The sequence below is a fragment of the Melanerpes formicivorus genome, unplaced genomic scaffold, assembly GCF_026170545.1.
Source record: "Melanerpes formicivorus ecotype bairdi unplaced genomic scaffold, bMelFor1.0.p_v2 SCAF_6, whole genome shotgun sequence".
NCBI classification, from domain to species: domain Eukaryota; kingdom Metazoa; phylum Chordata; class Aves; order Piciformes; family Picidae; genus Melanerpes; species Melanerpes formicivorus.
In genome coordinates this window covers 8,489,406-8,508,249 of record NW_027142358.1, presented here as the reverse complement: position 1 = coordinate 8,508,249, position 18,844 = coordinate 8,489,406, and the positions used below count along the sequence as shown (strand labels likewise).

At 48.2% G+C, this 18,844-nt stretch overlaps 2 protein-coding genes across 8 annotated transcripts in view; one reads left to right on the top strand and one right to left on the bottom strand.

Annotated features, from left to right (window-relative positions):
• Positions 1-223: 223 nt before the first annotated feature.
• Positions 224-4,352, bottom strand: HPS6 (HPS6 biogenesis of lysosomal organelles complex 2 subunit 3). Of its 2 annotated transcripts, none has more exons than XM_068139509.1 (2): positions 4,147-4,352; positions 224-3,860 (listed from the first exon to the last, which is right to left on the bottom strand). In XM_068139509.1, the coding sequence occupies exon 2, from the start codon at positions 3,830-3,832 to the stop codon at positions 1,388-1,390; it is 2,445 nt and encodes an 814-aa protein (XP_067995610.1). In that variant the 5' UTR covers positions 3,833-3,860; positions 4,147-4,352; the 3' UTR covers positions 224-1,387. The 2 variants fall into 2 exon arrangements, with proteins under 2 accessions (XP_067995610.1, XP_067995611.1); XM_068139510.1 differs by having other exon boundaries at positions 224-3,845.
• Positions 4,353-4,440: 88 nt separating this feature from the next.
• Positions 4,441-18,844, top strand: part of ARMH3 (armadillo like helical domain containing 3) — a 151,679-nt gene continuing 137,275 nt past the window's right edge. The window contains exons 1-7 of one of the 6 annotated variants that reach the window (XM_068139512.1): positions 4,441-4,675; positions 12,420-12,531; positions 12,989-13,045; positions 13,181-13,327; positions 15,530-15,637; positions 17,176-17,268; positions 18,163-18,237. In XM_068139512.1, the coding sequence (XP_067995613.1) occupies positions 12,430-12,531; positions 12,989-13,045; positions 13,181-13,327; positions 15,530-15,637; positions 17,176-17,268; positions 18,163-18,237 (582 nt within the window). In that variant the 5' untranslated portion in view covers positions 4,441-4,675; positions 12,420-12,429. Of the gene's footprint in view, positions 4,676-4,741; positions 4,801-5,384; positions 5,516-5,577; positions 5,671-12,419; positions 12,532-12,988; positions 13,046-13,180; positions 13,328-15,529; positions 15,638-17,175; positions 17,269-18,162; positions 18,238-18,844 lie in introns of those variants that run through there. The other 5 variants (XM_068139515.1, XM_068139516.1, XM_068139514.1 and 2 more) reach the window with 5 other exon arrangements.

Sequence of the window (18,844 nt, the reverse complement as noted above, 5' to 3'; positions counted from 1 at the left end):
AGAGACTCCTGCCTCTGCCGCTTCACTGGTAAAGAGCTGAGCACCACAGAGGGAATGGGCTGTCCAGGTACAGCTCAGTCTCTGAGCCCAGCACACACCAGCAGTGAGACACACCAGGCAGTGCCAGAGTGAGTTGAGCTAGGCCACTTTTCACCAGAAGTAAAATGAAACTGCCCCTTTCCCCAGGTGTACATCCTCACAACATCCACCACTGCCACTGAAGAACTGCTTGAGGAACCTTTATTTTTCAAAAGGAGTCTTCCACGCTTAACCCCATTCTTAAGAGGACTAATGCAAGTGAATCTCCCACACCCCAGCCAGTCCAGGCTTTGCCACCAAGGCAAGAGACAGCTCCTTCACACCACAGCCCACAATGTGGGGGCAAAGTCACAGCCAGTGTCTCTCTTTTGGAGGAGGAAGAGAGGCAGTGAGCCCTGAAGAGAGGCTGGAACCTGGAGATCTTTCTGCAGGACTGCTCTCAAGTTACACTGACTTTGCAAACAGAGGCGCAGTATCAGCCAGACAACCCTGACAAAGCCCCTTTGTGTGCAAAGGGCAAAGGTAGAGGAGATGGGAACAGAGGGCCCGGGTGTCCTACAGCATAATCTAAGCTTCCACAAAGAAAATGGAGAGAGGCAGGGCCAGCCCCGGGCTCACACAGGCTGCTGCCAGCTTCTCAGCTTCAGAAGAGAGTTTGGGTACCATCTGGGATAGAGAGATAAGGGAATTAGGCTGCTCTCTTCAGCTAAGTGGCTGCAATCAGTTACAGCTCCCGGATTGATCCCAGAGGAATTGCAGCGAGGCAGCCTGCGGAGCGCTGCAGCTGCCAGAACGTGTGCTGGGACCCCGGGTACCGCTGCTACAACACGCTGGCATCCAGCACCTGCCTGAGCCCAGAGCGCCAGCACTCGCTGCCCTCACTGCAAGAAACACGCCCAGTTTCTCACAGGCAGCACCTGAAGGCACCACCCAACTCACTGAGCAGGGAATGGGTGGGGGAGGACTGTTATGTCCCAGGCCACCACCTCATCACTACTTCTAGAGGGTCAGACAAGTACAAAACTCAAAAAAAAGAGCCAAGTGAAGTGAAAACAAAGTGCTTTAGGCAGGAAGCAGTTCTGTAGTGCAGCCTATGCCTTCATCTGCAAATGCACCTGGCATGCACACACAATTGCACTTGCTAGAAATCGCCAAAAAGTCTCTTCTGGCTTCAGATGAGATCCCTCAACCACCCAGCCACCCAACAGACTCTGAGATGCTGCTGCAGGGAGGCTTCAGAAAGGAGCAGGCTTCCATACTGCCAGCAGGGCAGGATTTCCTGGGGCAGATGTGGGTTTCCCCTCTGAGGAGTGCACCCAAGGCTTGGTATCCCATTGCTCTTCCCCCTTCACACAGTGTCACCTCGTACCAGTGCCGAGGGGGAGGAAGTTCTTGCCATGGGTGGCTGAGGGGCACCATTGGCTGCTGCTTTTAAGGGGATCTTGTGCTCTCGGGGTGGGGTAGGAGGGGGGAAGGTGGGACTCTGCAAGGCATCTGAGTACATCTCATCCTGGACACAGGGATGCTGCACAACCCTTTGTAGCAGTGGCTTAAGCAAGCCTACAGTCAGCTGGTTCCCCTCGCTGGAGAAGGGCACTGGGTCCTCCTGGGAGTGAGGGAGGTGCTGCAGGACCACAGTGAGGATTTCAGAGGCAGTGAGGTCAGTGGGGCACAGCGGCCACAGCGTGTCCAGATAAGGGTCCAGCTCCCGGTGCTGGGCAAACTCTGCCAGCAGGGTGGTGAATATCTCCTTATTGAGCAAGGGGCTGAGCTTGGAGAACTTTTCTGCCACCTCCACCACCCGCTGCCACCGCTTCAGGTGGATGAGAAGCTGCAGAGCTTGCAGCACGGCCTTAGGCCTCTTGCTACAGAGCAGCAGCTCAAGCTCCATCTCATCATCTGCCTCGCTGTGCTTGTTCTTCCTGGCCAGTACTCCCAGTGCTCTCTTGTACAGTGGCACTCGGCCCTCTGGGCCCTCCTTGCTGCTGTATGTCCAAGAGATGCTGACATACTGCTGGGTCAGTTCCACAAATCTGGGCAACCATTTGGGTTTGAATCTAAGGCAGGAGGTGCAAATGAGCTCAAAGAGTGGGACCACACCATTCTGACCCACCTCCTCCTGCTGTGCCCCCCCCAGGACCTTCTTCCACACTTCTGGGGTTGCTCTGGCTACCAAGAGGCCATCCCCATTCTGCTGCAGCTGAAGGCAGCTTCTTGTAGCCTTCCAGGCAGCCTTGGGGAAGGAGGCAAAGATGGAGTTCAAGTATACCAAGTTGTCCTTGTCCATATCAGAGTGCAGAACACGACTGACCTCCTGCTCCACCAGTTTCTCACAGTAGTTTTCCACCTCACTCTCTGGAGCACACACCACACAGGTCTTCAGGAGCTCCAGGCTCACGTAGCTCTGCAGCTCCAGGCTCACTGTGCTCAACAGCTTGGCATATATGTCTTGGAGGTCTTGGGCTGGCTTCTGCTTTTGGCAGAGACTGTGCTGCAGGATGGCAATGAGGGCTACAGGAGCTTGGAACACACCACCCTTCTTCAACTTCTCCACTGTCAGCTTAGAGCTGCTGAGGCTCCTCCTTTGATAGTATCTGCAGGCCTCCTCAAACACCATCTCCACCAGGAATGGCTCAGGTTTGCTGCTGTCCTCAGGTCTGGAGAAGCTAAAACTGTAGATGCCAGTTTGAGTGAGAAGCTGGATGCTGTCTTCCTCTTTCGGGGACTCTAAGAAATGCACCTCTTTCATGCTCAGGATTTTCTTCTCTATGAGCCTTCCACTTTTCTGGTCAATGAGGTACAGAACCCCAGCCAGCACACATGCCAGGATGCTGCCAAAGGTCTTCAGCTGGACAGGACTTCCTTGGGCCAGGAAGCCTCCCTGGAGATCAATGATATGCCTCTGTGTCCCATCTGGCTCCACCATGTTCACAGCACCCTTCCTGCTCACCAGCAGCAGACCCCCACTGTTGGACACCGCAGAGGTGTGAATGTCCAGAGGTGCCAAACCTGAGAGCAGACCCACAGAACCAAGCAGGAGCTTCTTGAAGTCTGACTCACTGCTGGAGCGCAGCGCCTTGCTGTGGATGAAACCTGCAGAGGGGGCTGTGATGGTGAGCTTCGCCTTCTCAGGATGCCAGATGAGGAGGAATTTGGAAGTGGTGGCAAAGCTGGCAGTGGTAGGCACCAGAAAGACATGCTGGGGGGAGGCCAGAATCTGGTATTCAGGGCTGTTGTGCAGCACTATCCTTACGGTGCCCAGACGCACGCCTTGCTCCCCCACCTCCAGAGCACGGGTGCAGACACAGAACCTGAAGGCACACTTGCTCATGTCCAAGTGAGCATCAAGGGGAGGCCTCTCCTCACACCACATCAGACTGGTTCCTTGGCTGCACACAGAGACAATTCGTGCCCGGGCACCCTGGCAGAGCTCCACCGTCTGCAGGAGCTGCCAGCCTACAGCGACCACAAAGTGCCAGACCTCGGTCCGACCGTGTTCCCACACAATGGCCAGTACCCAGGTGCCCAATGTCATAGGGCTTTGCAGGAAGAGCAGTCCCACAAGAGCTGGCTGGGGTGGCTGCCAGTTCCTCTCCAGGTCGGCTCCACCGATGCCGTGGCGCTGGAAGGCCACCACCTGGGGCAGAGGAGGTGGCCGGCTCTTCTGCAGGACCAAAAGGTGCTGCCCATCGGGGCTGGACTGGACATGGCTGGGCTCTTCTCCATGGCACAGCAGCTCCTGCAGCCAGTGGCCTCGGCTGAAGTCACTGAAGTCGGAAACCTGCCGCAGCATGCCGACTCGCGTCCTGGGGATGTCCGCCCTAGTCAGCGAAAGCATACACCAGGACGAGCAGGGGCACAGGGCTCCTGCTGCCGCGGCGTGTACCCCCCACTCTAGCACCGCCCCCTGCCCCCCGTTTCCCAGGTCACTGGAAATCTCCCGACACCCTGGGATCCACCGGGCACCCTCCTCCTCCCCCGGCGAGCCCGTTCTGCAGGCACCAACCCCCCAAGGTACCTGCCTCGCCCCCAGCTCTCAGAACACCCCCCCCCCCCGCTGCCCCGCCTGACACCCGCCACCTCCCTCCCGGAGCCTGCGGGGCCTACCTGCCGCTGCGGCGGCTGCCTGCCGGGGCAGGGGCGACCCTCCGCCGGGGCCGGGCCGGTGGTGGCTCGGCTCGGCACGACGCTGCGCTGCACTGCGCAATCACGAGGCGGCAGGCTTCCGGGAGGGGCCGCGCCGCGCCGGCCCGGGGCGCCGCGCTCTCACTTCCGTCACCGGTGTGGGAAGGGTGGCGGGGCAGCGGTCCGGGGGCAGGTTACGAGGGCTCGTAGGTGGAAAGAGCATTTTTTTTCCGAGGAATACGTGTGTGTGTATATGTGTGAGTGTTCCCAGGGCAAGGTGAGCGCTGTCCGTCCCGAGAAGGAGCCTGCTCGCCGCTGCCCTTACCCGCCCCGCCGGAAGCCGGGGCTGCCCGGAGAAGCGGCGAGCGGCAAGGCCCCACCGCTGACAGCACTGCCCACCCGCCCCGATTGCGGGCGGCACTAGGACCGCACGGCGCGAGCCCCCTCGAAGCGCATGCGCGGGGCGGCCGGCGGCGCCTGCGCACTGAGGTGGGGAGCGGCGGGTCCGCAGGTGAGTGCTGGGGAGCGGGGGGGGGCACGATACGCAGCCCCCCCCCACTCTCTAGGGGCCAAGCCACGCCCCCCGCAGCCCCTCCTGAGCGACCGCCCCTGCCCTGGCCCGGGCGTGGGCTTGGGGTAGGCTGGAGGCAGCGGGTCCTGGGGTTCTGCCGCCCCGGGGTTGGGGTGGTGGGGATCTCCACGGGGCGGGGACACTGTGAGCCTGCGAGGGGCCTCGTTGGAAAGGGGGGCCCGTTGAGCCGCTCTCGCCGGGGTGTCCCGCAGGCCCGGCTCACAGGGGCGTTGGGGAGTGTCGCTTGGCCTTGGGGCAGCTGGTGCTGGCGGCACCCTGCCGGGTGGGTCACTGCGGGAGGGCGCGAAGCCTGCTTTGCCACAGCCCCTTCCGCGGGCCGGCGACCCGGGGCTATGCCGGGGCACCCTATTGCCTGTCCGCCCAGCCCCCTTCTAGGGCCTAGCTGCCCCTGGAAACTTGGGTCGTGTGGCAGCGATTTCTCACAAGTCTGTTGCTCAAGAAGTTGTCGCTGCTCTCCCTGCCTGCAGCGCTGCTGTTGCCAGTAACTGCCTTACCACCGTGACTGCCTCTGGGTTCCGTGCGCTGGGTGCTGCCCTGCCTGAGGAGGCCTTGCAGCAGGCTGGAGCTGCCCAGCCCTTCGGCTGTGCTTGTGCAGCTGCTCCTGGGCCACAGTATCAGCTGGCTGCTGAAACGCTTGGGGTTCCAGATAACTCTTTCCAGAAAAAAAATAAAAATGTGCAGGACCTATTCCTTTGTCAGTTTACATCATGGCCCTCCAAGCACTTGTATTGGCAAATTGACGAGGAGCAGTAAACAGCGGTAAAAGAGTGGGAACTTGTTGGTTATACTGAAGACAGAGACAGCTTACTATATAATGAAGCTTACAGCCTCAGAACTTATGCCACTAACAAAGTTTGCTTTTAAGCAGAGGCTGCAATCTGAATCTCTGATGAGAGCACGTTCAGGCTGAGCAGGTGGGTGGAATATGCAAAGCAGTAAGATAATTTTGGTCATGGCGATATGTGATGATTGCCGTTCACCTGCTGTTTGAGCTCCAGGAGGAAATGTGACAAAACTTTTAAGAGGAATTTAATGGGACACAGTTCAGTTTGGTTTTCCAGTAATAGCAGTGTAATTCTTTGTCTGTGTTGCTTAGGGCACTTTTTGCTCTGTGCAAATAGAGTCTGCAGGTGGGGTATATGCAGCATAAGACTGTTAAACATGCACAAAAGAAAAGGTGAGGCTTTCATGAGCTGCTAGACTGCTACACACTGATCTGCTCATCAGCCCTGCTAACACACCAGGCAGCCATGCAGATGCCCTCAAGAGGATCAGCCTCTGCTGCTCAGAATTGCCATATTCTGGCTCCCTCATGGGTTTTTTGTTTGTTTTAGGAGCTTACATATTTTTTGTTTGCATTTTTCTTCCTGAATGCTTGTGCTACTAGTCCCTATCTCAAAAATGTTACTTCTCTGCAGCTGTGTGTTCCTTATCTTGGTGTGGCTCTACTGTGCAGCTTCTTGGAATATAGCAGCTTCCTCAGAAGTCGAAGCCAAGGTCATGCAGCTGTGTCTATTCAGCATGGGCCTTGGATCCACACTGACAGCTGAAGCCATGGGAAAAGGACAGGTGAAGGTTGCAGGGAGAATGTTTTTCTTCAGAAGGAAGACATCTGAAAAGGTCTCCAAGTGGCATGAGCTTTTGTAGTAGGAGTGTTGAGGCAGTGCAGAATATTTCATGGTGAGCTAGGTGGGATGGATTCTGAAAAGCTTGACAAGTGAAAACTCAGAGAGACTTTCTGACATGAGAGCTGAGCATTGTAGTCAGGAACACAGAAAGCAGGCATGATGAAACTAAAAAGTTCATTTGGAAGAATGTTGAGAAGAGATGGAGGTGGAAGTGAGTGATGCTTGTCTAGATGACCTTGGCAGGAAGAAGCTTAACTAGTTAATGGTGTGAAGCTGATGGATTGGGTGTTGTTTTAACCAGACAGGTAAAAATGGAAGGCAATTATGGCTGAACGGTTAAAAATGTAACTTGGATGTTACTCTCTTATATCATTACTAAAGTAGGTGTAGTATTAAAGTCTGTGGCTGCATCTGCAAGAGGAAGCTGCTTTTGCTGTTTTTTTTTGCTGTGGGGGTTAAGTAGTGGTATAACTTCAGTTTATACTGTGTAGAACCACATAAAGTGCTGGTGCCCTGAGTGAGGTGGAAGGGCTTGCTCATAATGCATATACTGGGTCTGTGCTGGAGATTGTTTCCTGTTACTGCAGAAAAAGAAGCAGGACTTAATGTGAGTTTTGTCATCAGTATGCCCTCTGAATCTATTTCTCGTTGGATACTTCATGGAAGGCACCTGGCAGTTCTGACAGATGGATCCAAGGCTTGTGTGCTTTGAGTGTTACTGTTTTCCTTGTTGGTGGGTAGGGCACCTTGCAGTTGTAAATGAAACTACAGACTGAGCAGTCTTCATTTCACTGACAATATATAAATAAGGTATAGAATCAGTGACATATAAAAGCAAAAACCCTAGCCACCAACACGAGAACTGGCTGAGAATAAGCTGCAAAAGGGCTTACAGCAGGAATTTGGTGTTGACAATTGCTAAAGCCTTGACAAAGTCTAGCCCAGCATGTTCCTCTCTGTTTTCACTAGTGGTCTGCTAGGCTACTGCTGGTTGCCCTGGGCACTTTAATACTGCAGCTTGAACTAGGTCAAGGCACTATTTATGCATCAGGATTCATGGGCTTTTGTGCTGGGTGCAGATTGCTTACTGCTGTCTATTGCTATCCATGTTTTAACTGCTGGAACCTGTGTTTTAGCTTCTGGCTGCTCAGGTCTGATACTGACTTGGCAGATTTGTCCCATGGAGGAGGCTTTTCCCAGAACCTCACAGAAAAGTTTAATGGCTACTTGGCTTTTAATGCATTGCTTTAGAAGCTGTAGGTTAGCTTTTAGGCAGAGGTTTATCCCCCTTGCTTGCATGATCAAGATAATTTTTGAACAACTTTAGATTCAATGCACTTGGAAAATGCCTTGAAAGGCAAAGTGTGATCACACTGGGTCCCAAGTGCATGAAGCTGGTTGTGGGGGCAATTACTATTGCCCCCTATCTATCGATTGATAGGACTAGGGGGAATGGAATGAAGCTGGGGGTGGGGAGATTCAGGCTGGATGTGAGGAGGAGGTTCTTTACCGTGAGAGTGGTGAAACCCTGGAATGGGTTGTCCAGGGAGGTGGTTGAGGCCCCGTCCCTGGAGGTGTTTAAGCCCAGGCTGGATGAGGCTCTGGCCAGCCTGATGTAGTGTGGGGTGTCCCTGCCCATTGCAGGGGGGTTGGAACTAGATGATCCTTGTGGTCCCTTCCAACCCTGACGGATACTATGATACTAGCCTTGAAATATTTCAACACATTAGTCCAATTTTAGTGGCAGTGGCAAGTTAAGAGATACTAGATTCCAGAAGCAAAAGTGTCTTAGCTCTTACTCAGAGTTTTAAGACTGAGGTCCAGGGCACTATTAACAAGCTAATACAGATTGTGCAGTTTGCACTACCTTTTTCAGACAGGGAATAAATGGTTTGCTAACTAAGTCAATATGTGGAAATAACATTTTGTCATCTGTTTGTTTTCTGTTTATTCAGCCAAGAAGTGTTACAATATATATATATATTTCTTGGGTGGTCCACTCAAATACCCTTACTGGTGCCTGGCTATATGTAGGGGTAGTGTGTACGCATCTGTAATCTCAAAAGCATTCAGGTTTGTTGGCTGAGGCAAATAACACAAAATACAGTGCTTGATGGGCTGCATGCAAGGTTACAGAAGTTAGAAGATTTGGATGCTTATGTAGATGTACATTAGTGTTACATTCTCTACATAAGGTGATCTATGGAATCATGAATGTGCACAGGAGCTGAGTGACGGCGTGGAGCAGCTGTGGTTTTCAGAGTGAACAAAGCCTGAGCAAACTTCAGGCTCAGAATGTCAGGTTCATGTTTCCTGTGGATATTCTAACAAAAAGCTAACAGATGTGTTCCTCAGAATGTCACATGTTTAGCTGGAATCTCTGCTATGAGTTCTGGAATGAAATGGATAAGAGGTGAATGGTTGGATGTGGCCCACCCCTTTCTTCCTGACTGGATCAGCTGATCCCAGGGTTGATGACAGATAAAGTAAAAGTCTGCTTGAGCGTCTGTCTGCCATGGCTTTTATCTTCCTGCCTTTGAGCTGCGAGGACTCGTGCTCTGTTGAGGTTTCTTTTAGTTTCAGATGAAGCATCTTGGATCTTCTGCTGCACAGCACACTACATGTGATTCTGCAAACCCACATGTGCTTCTCTTGGCCCCGAGGGGTAGTTCTCCTGTGCAGTGGGTGACTACAGCAGGATTCACTTTGCAGCATGTGTTAATGGGACTGACCTATTGACAGAATAAATTATCCATATGACCCTAAAACGTGGAAAATGCACTGTTTTTTTAAAGTGTGATGTGTTTAAAGGGTAATTGTGAACTGTATTCAGTGTTGTTCTCATCATAAGCTGTCATGGCATCCTGATAATTTCACACCTCCACATCTTGTTTGTGAATATTTTGTGCATTTAACCATTGTTTTATGCAGCTGCCCCGAAGGTCCCCCTTAGAAAAATGCAGCTTCCTTTTCCTCTCTTTATGACATCTAGAAAATGTAATTGCATAAAGTGAAAAGAAAAAGCCATTTGTTCAGCCATCATAGGTCATGAAACAAACACAGCCTGATAAAGGGTTGGCATGAAAGGCAACTTTTACTTTCTTCCCCGAGCTCCTCCATTTGCTCATTTGTAGAACAGCAGATTATAAGCAGGAACATCATTTAATCCTTGCCTCTAGCAGTCTTCTTTGTATGCACTCTGTGTTGCTTTGGTTAAGAGAATACGAATCCCAAGTCCTGTGCTGACAGAGAGTAGAATTTTCACATGACCATGTGATCCCTCTGATGCTCACCCAGCATCAAGCCTTTGTGTCTTGTGGGATTTAGAGATTTTTTTTGTTTTTTTTTTTTCTCTCTCTCTCTTTCTGGAAATACAGGAAAAGTGTTAAAATGCAGCTCTCAAAGTCCGGGGACTTAGCAGAGCCTATCGATCCCTTCCCGTTCACACAGGCATTCCATGGGCGAAGGTTGACCTAGAAGCACTGCGAGGTCATTCATTAGTTTTGACATTGGGATTCGTTAGCTGTAATTCAATCAGCAGCATGCTGATGGATGTGTTTGTGTGCAGGGGCTGGCAGCTGCTTTCAGGTTCAGAAGCTTAGAATTCTGGTTGGGAAATTGTTTTGTGCGATCTTGGGTGCGATTCGTGTCGCGAGGCTAAAAGTGACAGTGTTCTTGATTTGGCTTTTAATAGGTTTCTTTCTGTCTCCAATTAGGTTTCTAATTAGACTAATGTCTTATTTCCCATGGCAGTTTAAAAATAAAGCAAAGGCTGTCAAAGAAGCTATTGAGATGATGGAATAGTGTTTGCCTTTTTGTTTGTTAGACACAAACCTTCTTCCATCTTAGTTGGATCTATGTACTTGCTAGGCTACAGGAATGATTTTGGTATTTGCAGAAGCTTGTGGTGCAGTAGTTGATAAGATTAGAACAGAGTAGAATAGACCAGACCAGGTTGGAAGAGACCTTCAAGATCATCACAGTCCAACCTATCATCCAACGCCATCTAATCAACTAAACCATGCAACCAAGCACCTATCAAGTCTCCTCCTAAACACCTCCAATGGTGGTGACTCCACCACCTCCCCAGGCAGCCCATTCCAATGGGCAATCACTCTCTCTGTGAAGAATTTCTTCCTAACATCCAGTCTGAACCTCCCCTGGTGCATCTATTTTCTGTCAGTGTGTCCTGGGGCTCTTCCCATTCTCACCCCAGCACACACCCCACCCTTAACCAGCCTGCTGTGCATATTCCCTTTCTAGCACCTCTCTGCCTTTCTGTATAAATCTCAGCTTTTCAGGTGTGGGACCTGCTGCCTTTTGTCCTACCCTCTGCTTTCCCATCCAGGCAAAGCTCCTTCTCTTCACACCTAGTGGAGGGTCTTTTGCAGCAGTGCTGTTTCTTCAGGCCCAAAGAGGTTTTCCTGCCATGTAGGAAATGGGAGATTTATGTCTCAAGGGATGGATGTCTGAGAAAGTGACTGGGAGCTTGAGTGTTCTAGTTGAGAAAATTGTTGTACTTGTAATACAGTCAAAAGCTGCCTGCAATGGGAAAAATGTGGAAGAGATCTGGAACTGTGCTTGCTGCAATTTGCTCTTTCAGGAAAAGGCAGATATAATATTGCTGTGCTTGTGAAAGGGGTTCAGGCAGTTTGGAAGGGAGGGTAAATTCAAAGCTGTCTGCATGGCTGCTAGCTTAGAAGGCTCTGGGGTCTGCTGCGTGCTGACTGCAGTGAACTTACCACTCTATGCATAATTTAGTATGGCTGAGTGCAGCTACCACAAGAGCCTGCCCATGTTTTTCTGGAGCACGACTTTAGTCTCTGACCTAGGTATGCTGCTGCCCTGTGTGTAGTTACCCTTGGAGGTGTGGGAGAAAGGTTGGGAGCTGAGGGATATGAGAAGGGATGGCATTTCCTTTCTGCTAAATGCCTCTGACCATGTTGCAGTGATAGAGGAGGTTAGAACAGTGCTAGAACTCTGATGCTTGCCAGGGAATAGAAACAAATCTGTTTGCAATAAATACATTGCCAGATCAGAGTGGTGATGTCCTTTGTAGCATCAGATGTGAGGTTGATAGTACTTGACAAGTCAGATGTCTGACTCTCACCCCCTGAAATGGGTTGACTGTTCCGGACTACAGCTGTGGCTGTTACTTTTCTGCTAACAATTACTTCTTTAATAAAGATTACTTCCCTGTTTTTCAGTAGGTTAACCAGTAAGCTTGAGACACCACTACATGGTAGCAAACCCTGTTTGTGTTTCTAGAAAGCCTTTTGCTGTCAAATGGAGCAGGAAATTAATCTGTTTAAAATAAAATATCCCTTCAAAGCTTCTCTTCTCTGTTTCTCCATCCTTCTCCCAAAACTGGACCACTTCTGATGCTTTTGAGGCTGGGGTTCTTCTCTGGCTTGACTTGCAGAGCAGCTGGCACAGCTGTCCATGCCAAAGTGCAGGGGGAGAGATAAGCAAGAGTGCTTTAGGGAGGCTTTGCAGCCAACTGCTTCTTACTGTTGGGCCACATCTCAGAGTGCAAAATCAGAATTTGAAGTGCTTTGGTAGGCAGCAAATTAAAGAGATAAAACTTTTTAGAGGGGTTTCAGGAGCTTTTTGTCACAAGGTGCCCTTAAGGCTTGACCAGTGTCAAAAAAAGACTGGGTATCCATGTGATAAGTATCACAGTTCATGCAGTGAGATTAAAACATACCTTCTTTTCTAGCTATAAACTGCACTGGTCTGGATCATGAATCAATTTCTAGCAGAGAAGAATTAAGAAAATTTATTCATAAGGAGCTTATTCTTTATCTGCCTGTCTGGACTTTTGCATCTTTCTTTGAAATGGTATATAAGACTAGATGGGACCTTTGATCTGATTTCTTATCTGGTGTAGTTATTAAAGCCCCAACTTTCAGCTCCTGAGAAGCTACTAGTATTTCAGTGCAGTGAAAAAGTCTGTCTTGGCTGAGGCAGGCCAGATATGCCTTGAAGAAAAGTTCAAGTTTCCATAGCCTTTTTTCATCTGTTCTTACCTTCAGGATATACAGCATGGCCCAAGCAGAGAAGAAAGGTGGACTGCTTCGGAAGTCTTCAGCGTCCAAGAAGCCATTGAAGGAGAAAGTTGTGTTGATGTATGATGAGATTTTCACGGTAAGGACCCGAGCATCTCTTCCTTCTGAAGTGTTCCCTTAGATGTTCTTGTGCTGAGGGCTCTGTGTGTTGAATTCTTTTCCCAAGGTAAAGCCTGCATGGTGTAGGCACCCACATCAGGCTCTCCTACTGTCATGCAGAGCTTTGCCTTCTTCTTCCTACCTTAATGTCACCTTGCCCGGTTGGCTACCAGGGTGATTTATGGTCTGTGGGAAATTGTGGTTTTTCAAGTATTTCTCAAAAAACATCATCCAGAAAACAAGCAGATGCATCCTTATTGAGAGCTGCTTCTGTTTGTCCTTCTGTTTCTGGGAGCCTGTGTATACAGAATTCCAGGCCACTTGGTCACCCAGTGGCATGATGCTGACTCTGAGCTACTTGTGATTGTCATTTTCTTTAAATTCTGCCTGAATTATTTCTTCTTGTTTGCTCTCATGGCTGTTCCTTTTTCTTTCAGACAGAGGACCCCAGTAAATGCAACCCTAGGTTTTGGGAGGAGCTGTTTCTCATGAAGGTAATAGGCATTGAACATCCCCTGATTTGCTGCTGCTGTTCTGCCTACAAAGTGGCAGAGTGGCAGAGCAAGGAGTTAAGTTTCTAAGGTGCCAATGGTTGTGTAATGTGCATGAACTGCCTCTTCACCTGACAGGTCAACTTGGAATATCTAGAAGGCAAGCTGGAGGCTCTGGATGGGGAGGAGTTAATGAAGATAAAAGATAACATCAACTGCTTGTTTCAGCGCTGCATCCAGGCACTGGGTGAGGAGCACCCGATCAGAGTGGTCAATGCATTACAGGTACCATGCTGAGAGATAGGGAATGCTCTCTTTTGCAGGCAATATATGTGCTGCTGGTATCAAACATCTGGTATTCATTTCTTTACTTCTGAGAAGTGATGTCTACAGAGTAGTTGCTACTTGTTATCTGTGGAAGTTATAAACATTCTTAGTCACTTCAGTCTTTGAAGAACAAGAGCTTATTTCAGAATTCAAGAGGATCTGGTGATACAGGGTGGAGCAGGTAGCAATGGATGGACCAGAGAGGCTTGCTCATGCTTCAAGCTGTCAGTGCAAGGGCTCAAGAGTACTCAGTGTAGATTTGTCTCATCTGCTTTTTCCTCTTCTCCCTCGTTTCAACCTCCCTTTTTAATTTCCATGTGGGTTGAAAATGAAATAGAGCTCTGAAGAAGTTAGTGTGACATTTATACAGGGCAATGTCCCTGCTGGACACTCCTTAATTGGAAGCTGTGAAGAACTGTCACCCAGAAGTAATAGCCATTTTCCTGCAGGTTCCTTCTTACCAAAGCTATGCTGTCTTGTGTCTTGTCCAGAAGATTCCCTTCCTCAGTCTTGATATATGATGTTATTAGTTCACAGGCTGATTCTTACAGTTTGGTGAATGCATTTGTCTTGAGTTTTTCTCAGCTGTGGGAATATAGGATATGAATTTCAGGTTTGAAGTCACCTCTAGGAGATACTGTACAGGCAGTAAGATGGGAAAAGTTGATTTAAAACACTGTTTACACCTCTGATATCCAGTTTTGCATTTTGTTGTTATTTGTGGAATTAGGGTGAAAGGAGGCTATTAAATATGGTAGTTACTGCTACAGACAATCTGGCTCAGCCCTAAATTTCCAAACTTGTAGTCAGCCTTTTTGCAAAAGTTTGGCCAGGGTTTAAGTTTAGAGCCTGCTGTGTGAGTGTAAAGAGGAAGCAGGTTACATCTCCTGAGCCTGAACTGGGAGAGCATGCCTTAGATCGGAGTCTGTTCGTGTGGAGAGTGATCCTGAGGCCAGGACTTCACCCAGTCTTTTCTTGAGAATGGCCAAAGGTTTTTGTAGTGCAGTATGCCATCTCTGACAGCTGTGAAAAAACAGATGTCTGCCCTGCCCTTTTGCTTCTGTATGGTTCTAGAGGCTTGCTGATTCTTTGAGGTCTGCTTGTCTCCAGCTTTACCTCTTCTGAAACGAATTACTTTTCCCAGGTGAATTTAAGCTGGAGTATAAAACTGCTTGCTTTCCCCCTCACAGATCTGAAAGGTGCCTGATGGCAAAAGTCATGACAGACTCTCTTGCAGCAAATGAGATCTTTGCTGTCCATAAATTTCCCAGGGTGTCTGCTGGAAGCATAGTGTGCTGACACCTATGTTGCCAGAGGTCTTCAAGAACTTGGCATGGATCGGTTCAACCATTGCCTACGACAGGAAATGTGAAGGAGGTCACACTTAGTGGGAAGGTTCTTTCATAGGAAAGTTAACCTCTCTAACAGCCTTGCAGACATTTTTTTTTAATATATTTTTTTCCTTTGGGCAAAGAGGCAGTTCATTGTCAAACTGAGTACAGCAGTGTGGTAACCAAACAGCAAATTGGTCTCTGTAGCAAAAGCATCTGCTGTATGGACACGCACAGTACGGTAAACTCTGCGGTCTGGATGCTGCATGTTTTGGCATGCTTGAAAGGAGAAATGAATCTGGAGATCTCTAAGGTACATCTGGTCCATATATTGGACACTGCTACTGCCTTGCAGTTTCCTGATCAATATTTGTGGCCTCAAAGGCACTCTTAGCTGTTTTCCAGAGATCATGGTCCTGTCCAGTACAAACTGGGTCTGCACAGAAGCAGCGGTGATTATCTTTCCTCAGAATGCTGTGAAATGAAGGGGTGAACCATCAGGAAAAGATTGGACAAATACATTCTTCTCTCATTTCTTCTCTCTCTCTTTTTAATTTTTTTTTTAATTTTCATCATCTAAGATCCTGCTTAGAAACAACAGAGGTGGAGGTGTGGTCAGATGAAAAGTTAAGCTTCCTAGCTGATGGTATTAATTTACATATCTGTGTTTTGCCAGTGCTAGGAGAGGGTCTTAGGGTGGACTTTGTTATTAAGTATTAGGTTTGTAGGTGTTGCCTTGTATCATCATAGTATCAGTCAGGGTTGGAAGGGACCACGAGGATCATCTAGTTCCAACTTATATCTTGCTGTCTGATTTTTCCCTTTGCAGACTTTGTGTGCATTGATTCGGGGTGTCCATCAGAAGAACAAATCCACTTCTGGCTTTGACATCATCAACATGCTTGTGGGTTTTGATAAGGCAGAACTATGTATGAAGGTATGTCCTTGGCAGTGTAGAGAAACAGCACAGCAACTGTTCCAGGGCAGGTGATTTGTAGACAGATGTGTCCACCAAGTTGTAGCTTTTGGGGGAAATATTCCAGCCACTTGTTAAAAACAGCTGCCTGAAGTTCTTTATCTGCTAGTTGCACAAAGACACATGTTTGTTAGTTATATAACAGAGCACTTTTCCTTTAGTTCCATGCTGTGCAGTCACTGTGATTGAGAAATCTTGACACCAGAAACGGCTGTCACAGGCCTTTAGTACCTAGTGTTGAACCTCTTGCCTTGTGCTTAATTTTTAACAGGCCTTTAGTACCTAGTGTTGAACCTCTTGCCTTGTGCTTAATTGTTAGCAGGCAGTCGTATCCTGTGTGCTCACTTTTCCACCAGCACACACACTGTTTTAAACTTACTTGAGGCTCTTCACTGTGAAGATGCTGAGTTTTGGGAAGGGGCAAAGTAATCAGTGATTAAGCTGAATTCCTGTTGTATCTTTTATCTCTCTACAAATAGTAGTACATTTGTCAAAAATACTTAGTAACTTGCCTATCAGAACTACATTTTTCCTCTAAGAATATCTATACTACCTGTAACTTAGTATTTGGAAACCAGTTATTTATGAGTATCTGACAAAAAGTATGTATTTTTAATCCTAACTAATCTATCTATCTATCTACTATTAAATTAGTATTAAATTGCCAGGGCTGGAAGGGACCTCAAGGATCATCTAGTTCCAACCCCCCTGCCATGGGCAGGGACACCTCACACTAGATCAGGTTGCTCAGAGCCACATCCAGCCTGGCCTTAAAAACTTCCAGGGATGGAACTTCCACCACCTCCCTGGGAAACCTGTTCCAGTGTCTCACTACCCTCATGGTGAAGAACTTCTTCCTAACATCCAATCTGAATCTACCCACCTCTAGTTTTGCTCCATTCCCCTAGTCCTCTCACTAAATAGTCCCTCCCCAGCATTCTTGTAGGAACACTTGAGATACTAGAAGGCCACAATAAGTTCTCCTTGGAGCATTCTCCCCTCTAGGCTGAATAGCCCCAACTGTCTCAGTCTCAGAAGTGGAGGTGTGCCACTTGGCAAAAAATCTCATGGTGCCTCTAAGTAAAATGAAATATTGGAAGAAGAAAATGCTAAGATTAGTCTTGCAAACAAAGGAAGATTATATTTGTAGAGCTCAGTGTTGCTTTGTGAATAAAATCTATCAAGTGTATACAAAAATCTCTCCTGTGCCTCCAGAGAAAACCCTTGGAAAGTGATCCTGGTGGTGTGCTTGCAGTCCTTAAAATGTAGTTAACACAAGCCAGTGTTGAGAACCAGTAGTGTGAATGTGGCCTGTGTCCTTATTGATCCAGTTATTGATTCTGGCAATAACATGGCTTTATACTGGTGCTGTTGTATTTGAATCTCCCTGAAAAGTGTGTGTGTTTTTTGTTTGCTTGGCTCTTTTTAGTAACAAGCATTTGAAATAATTTTAATTGCTTTATTTGTTACTTTCAAATGATGTGGTTGTTCTTCTTTAGAACCTGATGGAGAGCTTGGATTCACTGCTCTGTGCAGAAGGTTCTGAAAGCCTCAAGAGCTTGTGTCTGAAGCTACTTCTCTGCTTGGTGACGGTAAACAAACAGCAGCTGTGTAGTAACCTGAAGGCTTGTATGAGCCACACCTCGAGGGCTGAAACTCTCTCAAAACTTGAGCAGAAGGCTGTAGTGTGAAGCTTAAGATAGGTGAAGAAATTGTGAATGAGAACAAGGGTCAGCCCGGAATATGCATCCTTGATGTAATCACAGTGCCAGTACAGACTCGCAGTCTGTTTTCACCTCATAAAGTAGGTGCCAGCTGGGACAAAGGGGAGAGACAAGGAAGGGTGTGTCAGTTGGATTCACAGGGACTTTTTTAGAGAAAAGGGTATTTAAGAAGTCCCAGATGAATGTAAAGGGAACAAAGGAGAGAGATGGAGAGAAGACAGGAAGTGTGGAGCAGAGGAGTGGTGAGCATGTGAAGAATGAGGAAATTGGAACAAATGGCCACTCATCATCTCTTGGATGTGGTCAACTGTGAACTATTTTAGCTGTGATAAGAGGTAATTGAGTTTGGAGGAGGTCTCCACTATCCTGTTTGTGATGGGAGAGTACTCAGTGGAGCATATGTGCCCTGTTTGTTTCTTCCTTTTCTCTTTCTCAGCCTCTTGTGCAGCAGCCTGCTTGGCTGCTGATGGCTGTTGTCATGTAGCTGTGTGAAATGTCAATCTGTAGAGGAAAGAGGGAACTCTTAGTATGTGGGTCATGCTTCTTGCCAGAGAGAGAGAGGGGTGGGAGGCAGTACAGATTTCCTTTACTTCATGTCTATCTCTGCTGTTTGTCACACCTTAACTTGCTGACTAAGTGTGAGATTCTGGATAAATGTGTCCATCTGGTAGCAGATCTCTTCTGTTCCCAGTGTGTGCTAGAGGCAGCTACAGGGTTGTGGGAGGCTTCAGGTGAAATTTTAACACCTATGTTTCTACTCAGGTGACAGATAACATCAGCCAGAACACCATCCTGGAGTATGTGATGATTAACAGCATATTTGAAGCTATTTTACAGGTAAGGGTTCGGTTCTTCTCCCTACTGCAAGGGCTGCTCTTCCATAGTGAGAGCTTTCAGTGATAGATTTGCTTTTCAGCTTCCTCAGTGCAGCATAGCTGATTGGCATGTATGCTCCTTCCATTCATAGCTGTAATTTTTTTTTTTAATGCTGTCTCCTCCTTACTCTAGTCTGTTGATTTTAGTCACTACTGAGTATTTGAAGTGTTTTCACTTGAGACATTTGAGCATAAGTAGAAGCCGAAGGGATTGCTGTGCTAATTTCACAGACAGGTCCTGTGTCGGAGGAACTTCTTTGCAAAAGGCAGGTCTAGATAGCTTGATTATTTTTTTTCTTCCTCTTTGGAAATGGAACTGGGCTCAGGGAAACCCAGAAAACAGACAGTGTTGGTGATGCACTAATACTGTGCAGTGCTGTTGAAGACTATATTTGCTCTTTATGCCCAGAAAGCCCGTGTGCATCCTCTCTGTGACAAATAAGCTTCTCTCTGTGTTGGAGGCACCTGACACTCCCTCAACCCTAAATATCCTCTTTCAGTTAGGGCATAATTTGTTCTTACATGTACATTTCATGCCCACACACTGTCTGAGAATTACTACAAGCTTC